This window comes from Trichinella spiralis (assembly GCF_000181795.1).
Source record: "Trichinella spiralis strain ISS 195 chromosome Unknown Scfld2, whole genome shotgun sequence".
NCBI lineage: Eukaryota > Metazoa > Nematoda > Enoplea > Trichinellida > Trichinellidae > Trichinella > Trichinella spiralis.
In genome coordinates this window covers 10,372,239-10,386,401 of record NW_003526941.1, presented here as the reverse complement: position 1 = coordinate 10,386,401, position 14,163 = coordinate 10,372,239, and the positions used below count along the sequence as shown (strand labels likewise).

Sequence of the window (14,163 nt, the reverse complement as noted above, 5' to 3'; positions counted from 1 at the left end):
TTTTGATTTTCGGATAAAACTTACCCAGAACAAAAATACATCTGATTCCAATTGGTGCCGTTGTTGATCTTAATTATCTTTTAATAAAACGTTTTCCGTTTATGACTTATAAAGCAATATAATACACATTTGAAAAGTTGAAGATTTCCAATAAAAAAAGCAAGTATAAAAAAAAATAATTTACACTGACGCGCGTGTCGATAAACAAATCACCATCAGCTTCATCAAAACACTTTAATTTAAAATAAATTTAAATTTAAATTAAATGTCAAAAAATGCCACAACAAATATTCCCTAAAAAGATAACAAAATCGAAAAATAAAATATTCTCACAAGACAAGAGAAATTAATCGTATAATATAGAAGACGAGTATAAATTCAGCTAGTTGTCAATGGAAAAGTCATTTTGAAAGAATAAAAAAAATGAAGAAGAAATTATAATAATAAAGTATTGAATTAAATCAACACCTCGTACTTAGTTAGATGATTGTGGAAGTTTTTCCATTGACTGCAAGTGGTATGAGATGACTTTGTTAGATGGAGAAAAAAAATTAACCGCTTTTCACAAGGAAATTCAATTAAAACTGCTATCAGCGGGGAATAAAAAAATTTGTATACACATTTTCCGACAAATAAACGTTGAAAATTGATGGGGTAATACACATATATATATAATGGGAAAATCTTTAATTTCAAAGCATTGCTAAGTTTCTAATAAACAAAATCTACAGCTCAGTTTAGAAAATTTTTTCATTATTATTATTACTGTTGTTAGGAAAAGAATTTCCTCGTATTTCAAAAAATAATAATTAAATGTAAATATACATACATACATGTCTAGAAAGTGAACAGCAGATAATTGTCGTAGGCCAAAGAATTCCGGTTTTGAAAAATAAACAAAAAGTAAAACTAACCGAAAACAGATAAATTTCCCCACAAATTGCACCCGATAGTTGTTGAGTTATTGAAATAATTATCTGTACACCTTTAAATAAATTTTTTCATATTTTCCCACAAAGAGTCATTCAATTATTAGCATAATTGATGTCCGTCTTCCATTTTATACGTTTGATAATAATAACAAAAGGGAAAATGATTAAAAAAATAAAACTGTTGAAGTTGTTGTTGATATGTTTTCGGTGAAATTTCAAATGGGTAAAGTTGTAAAATTGTGCTGAGCAAAGTTGATTGGTCAATTTTCAAAATTGACGATAATTTACAACAACGGATAAAGTAAAAACACAGAGAAATTGAAATTTTTCAAATATTAATAAAATTAACTAACAGCGACTTACTTCCATTCGACGATGTGAATGCAAAGCAGCCGGAAACGATTCTTCTGATCTAAGCAGAACAAGGATCGTTTGGGTCGTTCAATCGTATACGAACTGTTGTTCCTTTTTGATCGTGTTGTTGTCGTCGTTCCAGCTACTGTCGACGGTAACAAACACGAGTCGACAATCTTCAAAAAAAAAATAAAAATTATAAAAGTAATTATTAAATTATTTAAACATTTACCGTCGTATCTGAAGGCGTTGTGTAATTTTCAGCTGACATTGTTGCTTTTATTTTTGAAAATCAAGCAATTCTCTATCATAGAAAGACGATGACATGATCAGCTGCAATATGCGACCTGCATCAGGAGGGGCATCCTGATTAAAGGCATCGAAAAGGCAGGCTAGAAGGTTGGATGGCTGGCAGGATGGCTGACGGGATGGCTGTTTTGCCAGTCGAATGAGTGACTTTGATTGGCAAATGAAAAGTTGGAGAGGAGGAGGAGGAAGCAACGATAACGCTCAGCCGTCTGCTTCCAACCACCAAGCCAGCCGCCAGACGACGTAGTTGCTTTGTTCAAGCATGAGGGGCGGCATTCATTTTTAAAATAGATGTCTTCCAAACATATCCCAAACCAAACGCTAGTGGTTTGAAAAATTACGCAAGCAAACAACAACACACGGCTGCTGTTTCTCATTGGACTCATTAGAAGAAACAAAAGCTACGCCACATTCAGAAAATCGACTCTTATTTATTGCATGCATATTATTATGAAGCTTACTTCCAGTTTTGAATGAAACTTCAAAATTGTACCAAGCAAATTAATTCAAATCTTTCTTTCACACGACTTTTAACTAAAGAAAAAGAAAGAATAAATAGAGAATAAGTTTTGAAAAATTTTCAAAAATATATCATGATTAAAATCAAAAACGATTGATGATGACAAGTAAGTATTATTATGTTATGTGTAATTAAATTTCAACGCTGGCGATTGAGTGAAATTAAAAAAAAAACATTTCATTTTATTCCAATTGAAATTAGTGTAGAGATTGTGTAGAATTGCTATAAGAAAAATGTTCTACCTTTCTAAAACTGTTCAATTGATCTCTATTGCTCAAAACCACACAGAAGAGAACAACAACGAGATGCTTGTTGAGATTGGTTGCTTGCCTGTTGTATTTTTAGTTGAAACGCTACAGACATTTTATTTCCTGAAACATATTTTATAAAATTAATCAAAAAGATCATCCACATCACTTCTTCTATCAATAAAACAGTACATAAAAATTCGAACGAAAAATTACTAAGAAATATGAAAAAAGAAACAAAATTTGCTTTAAACGTAATAATTTTTTACAATTAAAAATATCTTTGATGTATCATTTCACGGTGAATTCAATCCTTCATTGCACAACTCATCCAGTACGTGCGTGAACAGTGACCAGTAGAAAAAGTCACTGTGCCGTAAGAACAGAACTGTAGTGACTGATGTGCAATAACCGCGCCCCGATGGAATACTCACTTGAACATCAATTGATCATACTGTCACTATTGATTTAAAAAAATTAAATGCAATTGTTTTTATTGTGTCACGAATCGATAAGAATCCATTTCATCAGCTTAAATACCTACGTGAAATTATTTTTCTTTGTGAATTCAGGTTGTTGGCATTAAAATACCATATTCGATAAAGACGAACTGTGTGTCGAAAAGCGTAACAAAACTTTTGTATGAATGAAGAACATCTGAAAATTTAAAAGCAGTATTTAATTTTCAGTAGTTCAATTGTACAAAAATTGTTAAATTTTTTGCAAACCTGATACAGAGTTTGAAAAATTCTATCTAGATGACTAATCCATTTTGTAGAAGAAAACTTTTCTGTCACGTACCTCAGTGAAAGCGGTTGTTGCAATGCGTTCACGGTATTGTGAAAATAGTAAAAACTTAATAATAATCAAAACTTTATTAATGCAACGTTTATGCTTAACGTATGTACAAATAGAATTGTTTGTTGAACTTCTTTTTCTTTCACTTTTATTTCCCATTACTCCAATTAATCTTATCTAAGTGCATTCAATTAAAAAGATAGAAAAGTTTTTTCCAAAAAGAAAAAAAAATTAAATGTAAAGTCCCGATGGTGCCCCTTCCTTCTTTCTGTAGAGCACACTTTCACGAGCTTTTTTGAAATCTTCATGCGTGACTTTCATTCGCCTATCTCTCAACGCTTGCAAGCCAGCTTCTGTGCATATTGCCTAAAACAGTTTGACACTGAAAAACAAAAAAGGACAACATACATATGTATATATATATACCTTAATATCAGCGCCTGACAAGTCGTCTTTAGCCATGATAAATTCTTCAAAGTCAACATTGTCAGCAATAGTCATTCTGCTCGTGTGAATTTGAAAAATTTTCCTAATCGTCACTTCGTCTGGTAGTGGAAATTCAATCTTTCGATCAATACGTCCAGGTCGAATCAACGCAGGATCCAACGTTTCAATTCTATTCGTTGCCATTATAACCTGATGAAGTAAGTTTGATAAGAAGTGATAAAATAAGTAAAAGCGAAGACTGTAGTTATTTCAAAAACAAAAAAATATATAATATATGCAAATACTTTCACATCGCCTCGAGAATCAAAACCATCCAGTTGATTCAACAACTCCAACATTGTACGTTGAATTTCTCGCTCACCACCGGAATTGGATTCGTAACGTTTTGTACCAATGGCGTCGATCTCATCAATGAACACTATTGAAGGTGCGTGCTCTTCGGCAACTCGAAACAGCTCACGTACTAGCTTGGGTCCATCGCCGAGATATTTTTGTATCAACTCTGAGCCGACCACTCGTAAAAATGTGGCCGAAGTTTGATTAGCCACCGCCTTGGCCAGAAGAGTTTTGCCAGTACCGGGAGCTCCATACAGTATGACACCTTTCGGTGGTCGAATGCCCATCTCTTCGTACAGTTCTGGATGTGTCAACGGTAGTTCAACCGATTCCTGGGATTATTGTCAAACAATTATTAAAATCAAATGACAAGCAACATTTCTTTAATTCACTTTTATCTCTTGTATTTGATTGTCCAGACCCCCAACGTCAGCGTACGTTTCTTTGGGTGCTTTTTCCAATTTCATCACGCTCACCATTGGATCAGTGTCGTCGGTCAGTACACCAATGACCGAGTGTGTCTGCAAATTTTGGAACTGTGAAAACCAGAAGCTCGATCACGAAGCATCCATCGTCCATACCTTATGATTCAACAATACCGTACAACCTGGTTCGAGCTGATCTTTATCGACAAACGACAAAATTGTAACATAATGCTCCGATCCCACACTGGTGGATACGATGGCATGAGTGTCGTCGATCACTTCTTCCAACGTACCGACAGCCATTGGCGAACCACGCAAATCATCAACTTTTCCCCGTTCTTCCTGCAACAATTACCATTTTATAAAATTACAGTGAAACAAAAAAGTAAAAATACTGTCACTCAGTTAGAATATATAAATGATAAAAACAACAGATAACTTATTCACCATATAAATTAACAAGAGATAGTAGAATTCATGAGTCAAACAAACAAACCTCTTGACGCTCTTCTTGAGGTTTCGCAATTTGAATGTTTTTCAAAAATTCTTCCTCCAACAACAGGTAGTCCTTGATACGTTCAGCTTTAAGCAGTTTCAGTCGACATCGAGCATGCGGAGTGATGTGCGGCAGTTTGACTGCTGCGTCGGGTCCTTTGGCTCTTCTTTTCTTCTTCCCTACACGGGTAGGTATTGGAGGTTCGTATCGTCTCTTTTTGTCCTAAAATTTTAAAATTTCACACTGAAAAAACACATCAGTTTGAGAACTGTAAAGAAAATCATGAACGAACAAGCAGTGTTGGAGGAGAAAAATGTAGAAGCGGTGAAATTCTCAAATGAGAACAAATTCAGAAAAGATTTACAAAACGAAAAGTAAAAACAAAAAAAAAACCTTATCATCCTTCTTATCTCGATTGAAGCCATGCCCGTGAGCCGACTGCTGTTGCCCCATAACTGAACTGAATTTACTGACCAGAAATTTTCAATCAAGAACAACTCACTATTATTACACTACTATACAGTAATAATCGCCACAGTATGGATTTTCAAGTTCACTCAACAAAATCATACAATCTGTAAAAGTAAAAATTAAATGCAGTCATTAAATTCATCAAAAATGTCACACTCACGTAATGCATGCAAATATTAGTAAATATTTTTGAGAAAAAAGAAGACTTTTTTTCTAGTAGAAGCATATTTCTAATAAATAAATATCATGTATGCACATGTAAATCAAGTAAATGTTCATTTGATTTATGAAAGTTTTTGAGTCATTTTTTGATATACAAGAAACAAAATCACTAAACAAACTTCTGTACTCTTTTTTTACGCAAATAATCTTGATCAACGATGATATTTGTTGTCATTGTGTGTCATCAGTCATTCGTTATTTTAAAAGCAAACAAATAGAAGAGGTAATTTCAATTTTTCCTATTATTTCTCTTCATTTCCATATCATCATCAGATTACATTTTAAAATCGTATAAAAATTTACTTTTTATTTCATTAATTAATACCATTGTAAGTTAAAATTTTATTTGAAAAAAATGTCACGTGCTACTGTTTTCTCACTATTACGATTGTTGCATAATAATAAATCATTACAATCAATCAGTCAGAGACAAATAAATTATTAGCATATAAGACCACCAAGAACAAATAATAAAAAATGCATAACAAACAAATATGATCATAAATAATGAACTAAACATGTGACGATGTAAGTTATACTGACTGCAAGAGTGTCAAATTGAATGTTGTTGTTGTTGTTGTTTTTGGAAATTCTCTACTTTTCTACTACATTAATCAATCACTTGCACTGCTGCTGTTGTTGTGCTGCTTGCGTTTCGCTTCCGCAGTCTCTGAATCTGCAGACTGTTTAGATTTTGAACTGCCACGACTGCTACTACTTCTGCTGCTTTCACGACTTTTGCTTCTAAATTTAAATTAAATAAAATAAATTAATAAATAAATAGCCCAAAATTTCTTGTAATACTTTCGATTTCGATTGGACTTGTTCGAATCCAATTTTTCTTCAGTAATTCGAATACGACGACCGTTCAACTCTTCGCCGTTCAACTTTTTCAGAGCATTTTCCATCGCCGACGACGATTCAAATTCCACAATCCTACAATGGGAAAATATTGAATAGCAAAAGCAAAAACAAAAATTGACAACTAACGACCAATTCTTACCCTTCACGACGCTGCGGATAAACATCCGTAAAACAAACTTCTCCGGCTTGATTCATGAAATCTTTCAGTTCCTGTTTTTAATAAAAATAATCAAATGTTAATAAATGATGCAGAAGTGTTTCGAAACTGGAAAAAAAGTCTACATGTGGCATACCGACAAGAATGATCACAGACAGGATCATCGAATTACAACATATTAAACGGAGACATTTTCTCGTTTAGTACTCGGAGCATGGCAAAAGAAGAAATTCGGTAGTGGAATGTCGATCGACACTGGAGAAACAGGAAGACCGCATTCCCGTGCGAGGTGCAGAACCGATGATATACATACAACAAGCGCGGAAGACTGAGTACCAGGTTTTGTTTAAATTTGCATACACTTATAGAAGCCCTACACACGGCAGCACACAGCTCTCAGTCAGATTGTTTAAAGGAAAATCAGATTCGGCGTCGAGACCGTCGTAAAATATTTGTATTTGGTATTTTTTGTGGAATTTTCGTCACAGCACGCTCACAAGCTAGACATAGCACAGATCACTGATTAGATACGTGGGACGCTAGAAACAAAACAGTCCTTTAAAAAACGACGGAACCGTTGTTGACCGCTTGACGTAAGCAATTTAAATGTATTCACTGGTGGAATGCTTACAAACTGCGTTGCAACTTAACTGATGAGCTGTTACATATACATATTATAAAGAATATTCGCGCCAACCGAATTTGCGTTTCAGAAAAAATACCTCACATATTTTTTTGACAAGAACAACAAAGCGGTAAACAAACAAGACTCTGAGAAAAAAATAAACAAACAAAAATAGACTTACTCGCCAAGAGATGGCACTGGAAAGATTCTCGACCAGAAGGCGATAGCGACTTCGACGTGGCGGATTGACTGGCCGACGTCTTTCCCAACGACCACCATGGCGGCTGCGATCATAACCACGATCACCATTGTAACGACCACGGAAACCGCCTCCACGACCGCTTGCGAAACGGTCACGAGAAAATCGATGCGCCATTTCGACTCGAATTCTAAAGCATCAATTTTCAATTAAAATAACAAACAAAAAATTATTAGACATCAATAAATGAATGAAATATTATTACTTTTCACCCAGCAGAGGTTTTCCGTTCAAATCGTGCACAGCGTCATCAGCATCTCGACGTTCGTCAAATTCCTAAAATTGAAACCAAATCACAAACGTGAAAACATTTCAAATATTAATTTACAAAAAGAAAAATAATTAACGCAATACAGCAATAATCAAAAACAACTGACCACAAATCCATAACCATTTTTCAGTGTGATTTCACGAATTCGGCCGTAACCTTTGAAAAAATTTTCCAAATCATTTTCTCGTATATCACTGGTCAATTGGCCAACGTAAACTCTAGTTGATTCCATTGTTCGAGTAAGAATGGAAATTTCGAACAAAGCACAACCCTAACAAACAACTAACTTACTACACGTTGCGTACACTTTATCGACAGTAATCTAGAAGAATAGCAACTGAACCTGAATATTATTATTGCATATGACCCTGAATAAATTTACAGTATACATAATTATTAGTGACACGCGAATGGATTGTTTATGATTTGAAATGACAGCACATTCTAGTTATTAGAATAAAAATGGATAAATTTATATCAAATATGAAAAATGTAAAAGTGAAATAAAAATTTTCAATAAAAAAACGCAGGTACAATTTGAGTAAATTGGAAAAACAAATCAGCTTGAATTTTATTTTCTTTTGATAATAAAAATAGTTATTCAAAATGGAGTTTTGAAGATAAAAAAGGACAATAATGCAATGGTGAATTTTGTAAAAAAAGAAGAAAAGAAACAGAATGATTATTTGATAACAAAGGCAGCAACACTTTTAACAGCTTATGCGGATTGAATGTCTCTTTTTCTGGTTGACAAAAGTGAAATGAAAATATGTTCAAAGAGAGAACAGTCAATTTTGTAAATATACAAAGTGAATAATAATAATAATAATAATGGATGACGGTTGAAAATTGGGGAAAGATGAATCGATTGATTGTCGAGCAGCAAGCAAGCAGGCAAGCAAGCGGACAGGCAGTTTTAGTTGGCAAAGCAACCTGCTGCGCACCTGAGTTACCTGAGCATCCAGGAGTTGGTCAATCAATATTGATATAATATTACGTTTCTCTCTCTGGTTTTTTGAAATAATCTCATAAAGCAGAATAATGCATAAAAAAGTTTTCCCCCTCGCAATTAAACACACACACACACACACACACACACAACCAACAGAGATTTAATTTGAAAATTAAAAGCTGTACCGTTTGATGTTGTTTGAATTTTCGCTTTTTTTCCTCACTTCCTCACCACTTTTGTTTGCAAGCTTCATTAAACTGGTCCGTTGGACAAAAAAATTTCCTCCTCCTCCTCCTCCCCCTACCCCCTTTTCCCACCGACCAAATTGATCATCGATTGAACAGACCGGTTGCAACGATTCTGATGATGCTGATGCTGATGATGCGCACTGACTGACCGACTGCAGCGCCATCATCAGCACTGACCGCTTGCATCGTCGCCGACGTCGCGTTTTATAGCAACAGTCGCACACCAACGACAGCTTGTTGTTCGGCTGTGTGCTATTTTTCAAACTTTCCTCATTCAACCACTTTATGCAAACTCAACGGTATATCAGAGCAAAGGTCGACATTTTGGCCTTTTTACCTGACTACCACGATGGATGTGAGAATTTAATAACATCAGAACAGTAATAATCCCAAGCATTGGTTGAATAAAGGATTCTGTTTTATTCATTTTCGCTTCGATCCGAGAAAAAAAACAGACCAAAAAGAAGCCAATGATTTCAGCCGACTGTTGTTGGCTTCTACCGACCATCTGGTTGGTCACAGTACTCAGTGCAGGTAAAATACATTTCACTTATTCACTGTTTTCAATATATATATATTTGTTCCCCCTTCCAAAAGTAGAAAATATATTTAATAATAATAATAATAATAATAATTGTTGTTGTTGTTGTGGGACTTTTCGTTTCTCTCGTCAAATTATTCATTTTAAAAATGCCGTGTTTTTCGAGACATTTGAAAATTCAAATTGTGCAGCATTGAATCACGCGCGGTGTTCTATTGTATATTGGGCGCGTTGACGTCGAGTAAATATTTATTCCAGTCCAACCAAGGCCGCCGAATTGAGCGTACGAGAAAGAGAGATAGAGAGAGAACAGAACAGTGTAGAAAAGTTCACCGTGACACAAACAACAGCCGCATACGCTTGAAACGTTGCGTTCAATGTGACTGACCACTTCGACATCAACAACAACAACAATAACGATGATGGTAGACTGTAGAAAGTGAAAAAAAGTGAAATCAAGAACAAATAATTTGAATGAACAAATAGGAGAAGAAGAAGAAAAAAATACGATCCATCTCATCATGGATACTGTATCGATGGGTCGACACGCAGTGCTGAAAATGTTAAACAAAGCGAATTGAACATGGAATTAGCGAACTGGATAGTTCCATAGAGAACTTGGCTATTGTCGTCATCAATACAATTGTTCACGTTGAATTAATTTTGAATAAGTTAGTTTTGAAAAGAAAAAAAAGGTTTATTTTTTTCCTAGAATTTTAACGTGCCAAAAAAAACGAACGTCATGTTGCACAAGAGTAAGTACAAAGCAGCACAACAGAAAATATGTAGAGTTGAACGGAGGAGAATGAGAACAAGAATGATCCGGTTTCGAAAAAAAATGGAACGCGTTAATAATAACATGTGATGCTGTTTCATGAACAACAACAACCAGAAGTGGAAAAGAAATTATGTATATTTTTGGAATTTCATATAAGATGACGACGATCAAAAAATTAATTGATTCGTTTCAATATTAATAAGCGATAATACATTTTAAAATATCAAATAAATTCATTTTCGATTCGAAAAAAAGTATAAATGATAAACAACTTACACCATGATGATTATTGTATTCTTCCTTTCCAAATCGCATCACTACCACAGACGCTGGTATGAAGAAGTTGTATCTTTTGATATAAATTTCATAATAATTTAAAAAGAAATGGGAAGAATTTTGTTTTTTTTTTAAAAATGATTATTCTTGCTTGCTCATCGTGATCGTTTGTAGCGGATGAAAGTACGGAAAAAGCAGCCGACGATCATGTGCTGCGTTCGTTCATCATCACCTGCTGCGAGAACGGCTACCCGGAGCCGGACGAGGAGATCGCCGGCGCGGTCCAAGAGTGGACAATACAGCGCATCGACGCCGATCGGCGTTTCAACACCTGCAAATCCTACACCGGCTATTACAACATCTCGTTGGCGCTGCTGCCGCCCAAAGAGTCGAAGAAGACCGGCGAGTTCGGGGTCCGGTGCAAATGTCCGGACGGTATGGACAACTTGGACCGCAACTGTCGCTATTTGCCCGAATGTTGGAACGGTGGTTACAGGTCTTTCAGCATCGACTTGCGGTGCGTGTGCCCGGAGCCGTGGTTCGGCGCCTTGTGTGAAAAATTCTGCGCCAATGGTCAGTTGGTCAAAGACGGCGGCTACGACGTCTGCCAGTGTCGGCCGAATTTCTACGGCGAAGAGTGCGACCACGTGCTCTGCTTCAACCACGGCACGCCGGTCAAAGGGCGTGGCTGCTTGTGTCGGTTCCCGTTTGTCGGCATGCACTGCGAAACCGAGCTCGGCCATTTGGTCGAATTCCCGGCCGAGAGCCGGGTAAAATGGTACAGCTATTTGTTCGGCACTTGTTCGAGCATCTTCTTGATTCTGCTGACCGCCCTGATCGCCTACTGCTTGTTCCGGCGCCGCAAGACCCAGCTCAACAACGGTCACCGGCAACAGCCACTGACAGCGAACGGTCATCATTCGGCTTCGACGTGTCCAGCAGACGGTGGTCAGTCGGCCCAGATTGCGAGGATGTTCTGGACCGACATCGGCGGGCGTCCGCTGGTCGACGTCTGCCAACTGCCACCGCCGCCCAATTACGAAGACGTGATCGCCATGGCTCGTACGCAGCAGTCCGAAGCCGAAACCGACGGTCACAACCAAACCGATAATACGACGGTCCAACACCAGTCTGCCGTATCTCCACCGGTGTTGCTGACAATGTCAGAAAATCCCAATCCGGCGACCAACACCAACAACAACAACAACGCGCAGCAGGATAATAAACAAGCTGTCGAGCCGGTCGAAAAAACACCTCCTGATGAACCTCACCAACACGACGACCAAACCAATTCACCAACCAGCTAGCTAACTAGCCAGCATAGCTTAGCTTAGCTTAGCTGATCACCATCAAAATTGATGGATGCAAACGAACACAAAACAACAAATCACTTACTTACTTACTTCAGATGTCAACATTTATAATATATGTTGTTGTTTACAGCATAAAAAAATATGAAAAACAATTTATTTGAATTAATAAATTTTACATTTTACTTTTTTTAATCTTTGCGTATCAATAGTAGAATTCGCTTTTGAAATTTTTCACAATGCTACCCCGCTCGTTGTGGGCTAAACATGTATATATCCCTTGATCACCCATCGTTGCTGGATCAATTTCAATACGACTCGTCTGTTTTTGTTCATCGTCATTCTGTTCTTGTACCTTGAGAAACATGAAATTATTATTAATAACCAAAAGTGAATTAACAACAACAATATTGATATATTAAGAAACAAATTGAAATTGAAAATCAATCGGTCATGTGCATCAGAAGAAAAGAATTTGTGACGCAAAAGTGAATCAACATGCAAATTAGTTTCTTGGATACTGATATAAAGAAAGAAAAACAAAATTTTTCAATAAACAACATTCCAAAGATTTATTAAAAAAGAAAACAATACTTTATATGAATGAATTATAAAGTTGTTGTACATATCATCCACATGCTTGGACAATGCTAGACAAAAATGTCCAGTTTTGAGAAAGAAAATTTTCTCATACAAAAGCGAAAGCGGAACTGGACAGAACATAAAGGTGAATCAACATCTGCTTATTATTATTATCATTGTATTATTACGCTTATGATAGGATAAAAATTGTTACAATTTGAACAACGCACAAATACGCTTGCAGAATGTGGAATTGTTTGTTGTTCAGCAAATTTCCAAATATTCCAACACAAATTACAACAATTCATCTATGCATCCTGAACATTTGCCATGCACCTGACCTAGTAATGCTGAATTTTCATTCAAATTGAATTTCAGTTGCAAGTTTGAAAAAAAAACTGTTCAAATATTTTCTAAAAATACCACCAAAAAACACAGTACAGTACAGTACAGTAAGTGCAACAGCTGAATATATGAAGAATTCCTAGAATGAGAGTGTTCATTTTGTTACATTCAAAAGAATCAATGGATTCCAAATTATTTTTCTTCATCACACAATAGAAATAATGCAAAAGTTGCGAATGCTCGTTTAAATTTGAAAATAGACATAAAGACATGCAAAAGTATATATACATAGATACAGCTTAGCATGATGCATTTGATTTGTGGAAAAGGGAAAAATATACTTACGTGAACATTATTTTTGAAAACAAGCTCAACACCGTCTTTGTACCAAGTGATCGTGGGTCGCGGATATCCGGAAGCTGTGCAAAGTATGACAATCTTACCTCCGAGACGAAAAGCCTGATTGAAATGCGAGGCTTTGATTATTTTGACACTCTGAATAAAAAAAATATTTTTTTAATTCAAATTTATCATAGCTTCTAATGGTTGAATTTGTTTCTTTTACAACGACAAATATAAAATGTTAAATTAAATTAAGAAATATTTGAAAAAGTATACATTTACCCGCTCTTGGTCGGCAGTTTGACTGAGCAGTGAATGTTCAGCAACGTTGGCGAATGGAAGCAAATTTTTACCCCGACCACGCGATCGACGGCTACTGGCTTTGGCAGCATCATTACCAGGACCGCAGAAGCTGATCAACAACAACACCAACAATACGGACCTTATATGCACCGGATGTGATTGCACACGCATCCAAACAACAACAATACAAATAAACAAACAAACAAACAAACAAAGAAACAAATGGAAGCGAAATGTCTCCTTTGTTGAGTGGAAAGTGAAGAAGAAGAAGAAGAAAAATCCCAACGCCAGTAGAATAAATAATAGCTAAATTGTTTTGCCGCATCTGACAGCCGCTTGCTTGTGTCGTTGTTGTTGTTGTTGTTTGTTGCGTAATGCGTTTCATTCTTGCCCACTCCCCATCTTCAGTTCATTCATACGCGTCAACCAAATCACAACCACAAGATTTCGATGATCTTCACGTGCAATCAGCTGACGTTTGAATTTTTCATTTCCACAAAGTTTCAACAAACATGCGAGATGATGATGCACAAAATATAATAATGCGTGTGTATGTGTAAACAACTGCTTCAAAAATGTAGCAAAAATTAATAAATTTGCACTGTTAACATAACCAAATAAATGGATATTAGTCTAGGACAGTGTTTCTCAACCAGGGGGGCGCGCCCCCCTGAAATTTTTTCTTTTCTATCTTTGTTTCTCAAACGATCACATGCATAATATATACGCTTAATGAAAGTATTATGATTTTT

At 36.0% G+C, this 14,163-nt stretch overlaps 3 protein-coding genes across 3 annotated transcripts; all 3 read right to left on the bottom strand.

Moving 5' to 3' along the window:
• Positions 1-3,392: 3,392 nt before the first annotated feature.
• On the bottom strand, positions 3,393-7,966 carry Tsp_07726 (26S protease regulatory subunit 4). The gene is made up of 12 exons (XM_003381137.1): positions 7,841-7,966; positions 7,669-7,739; positions 7,386-7,593; positions 6,562-6,632; positions 6,363-6,494; positions 5,259-5,325; positions 4,866-5,087; positions 4,526-4,711; positions 4,337-4,465; positions 3,893-4,276; positions 3,588-3,797; positions 3,393-3,527 (listed from the first exon to the last, which is right to left on the bottom strand). Exons 1-12 carry the CDS (start codon positions 7,964-7,966, stop codon positions 3,393-3,395), a joined length of 1,941 nt encoding a protein of 646 aa, XP_003381185.1.
• An 892-nt stretch (positions 7,967-8,858) lies between these two features.
• Tsp_07727 (hypothetical protein) lies at positions 8,859-9,331 on the bottom strand. The gene is made up of 2 exons (XM_003381136.1): positions 9,272-9,331; positions 8,859-9,215 (listed from the first exon to the last, which is right to left on the bottom strand). The coding sequence occupies exons 1-2, from the start codon at positions 9,329-9,331 to the stop codon at positions 8,859-8,861; spliced, it is 417 nt and encodes a 138-aa protein (XP_003381184.1).
• Positions 9,332-10,684: 1,353 nt separating this feature from the next.
• Positions 10,685-13,582, bottom strand: Tsp_07728 (putative immunoglobulin domain protein). Its single transcript, XM_003381135.1, has 5 exons — positions 13,391-13,582; positions 13,112-13,261; positions 12,086-12,194; positions 11,676-11,836; positions 10,685-11,548 (listed from the first exon to the last, which is right to left on the bottom strand). The coding sequence occupies exons 1-5, from the start codon at positions 13,580-13,582 to the stop codon at positions 10,685-10,687; spliced, it is 1,476 nt and encodes a 491-aa protein (XP_003381183.1).
• Positions 13,583-14,163: the final 581 nt, after the last annotated feature.

Bases quoted from the DNA above. Each gene is read 5' to 3' on its own strand.
- Tsp_07726 (XM_003381137.1), bottom strand. From the start codon at position 7,966: ATGGAATCAACTAGAGTTTACGTTGGCCAATTGACCAGTGATATACGA. The intron at 6,633-7,385 runs GTAAGTCTATTT...TATTAAAAACAG, and splicing joins CCAGTGCCATCTCTTGGCGA to GAACTGAAAGATTTCATGAA. The intron at 4,277-4,336 runs GTGAATTAAAGA...CAATAATCCCAG, and splicing joins ATCAAATACAAGAGATAAAA to GAATCGGTTGAACTACCGTT.
- Tsp_07727 (XM_003381136.1), bottom strand. From the start codon at position 9,331: ATGCTTGGGATTATTACTGTTCTGATGTTATTAAATTCTCACATCCAT. The intron at 9,216-9,271 runs GTAAAAAGGCCA...GTTTGCATAAAG, and splicing joins ACATCCATCGTGGTAGTCAG to TGGTTGAATGAGGAAAGTTT.
- Tsp_07728 (XM_003381135.1), bottom strand. From the start codon at position 13,582: ATGCGTGTGCAATCACATCCGGTGCATATAAGGTCCGTATTGTTGGTG. The intron at 12,195-13,111 runs GTAAGTATATTT...ATGTTTCTCAAG, and splicing joins TTTTCAAAAATAATGTTCAC to GTACAAGAACAGAATGACGA. The intron at 11,549-11,675 runs GTGGAGATACGG...CGGCGGTGGCAG, and splicing joins TGACATTGTCAGCAACACCG to TTGGCAGACGTCGACCAGCG.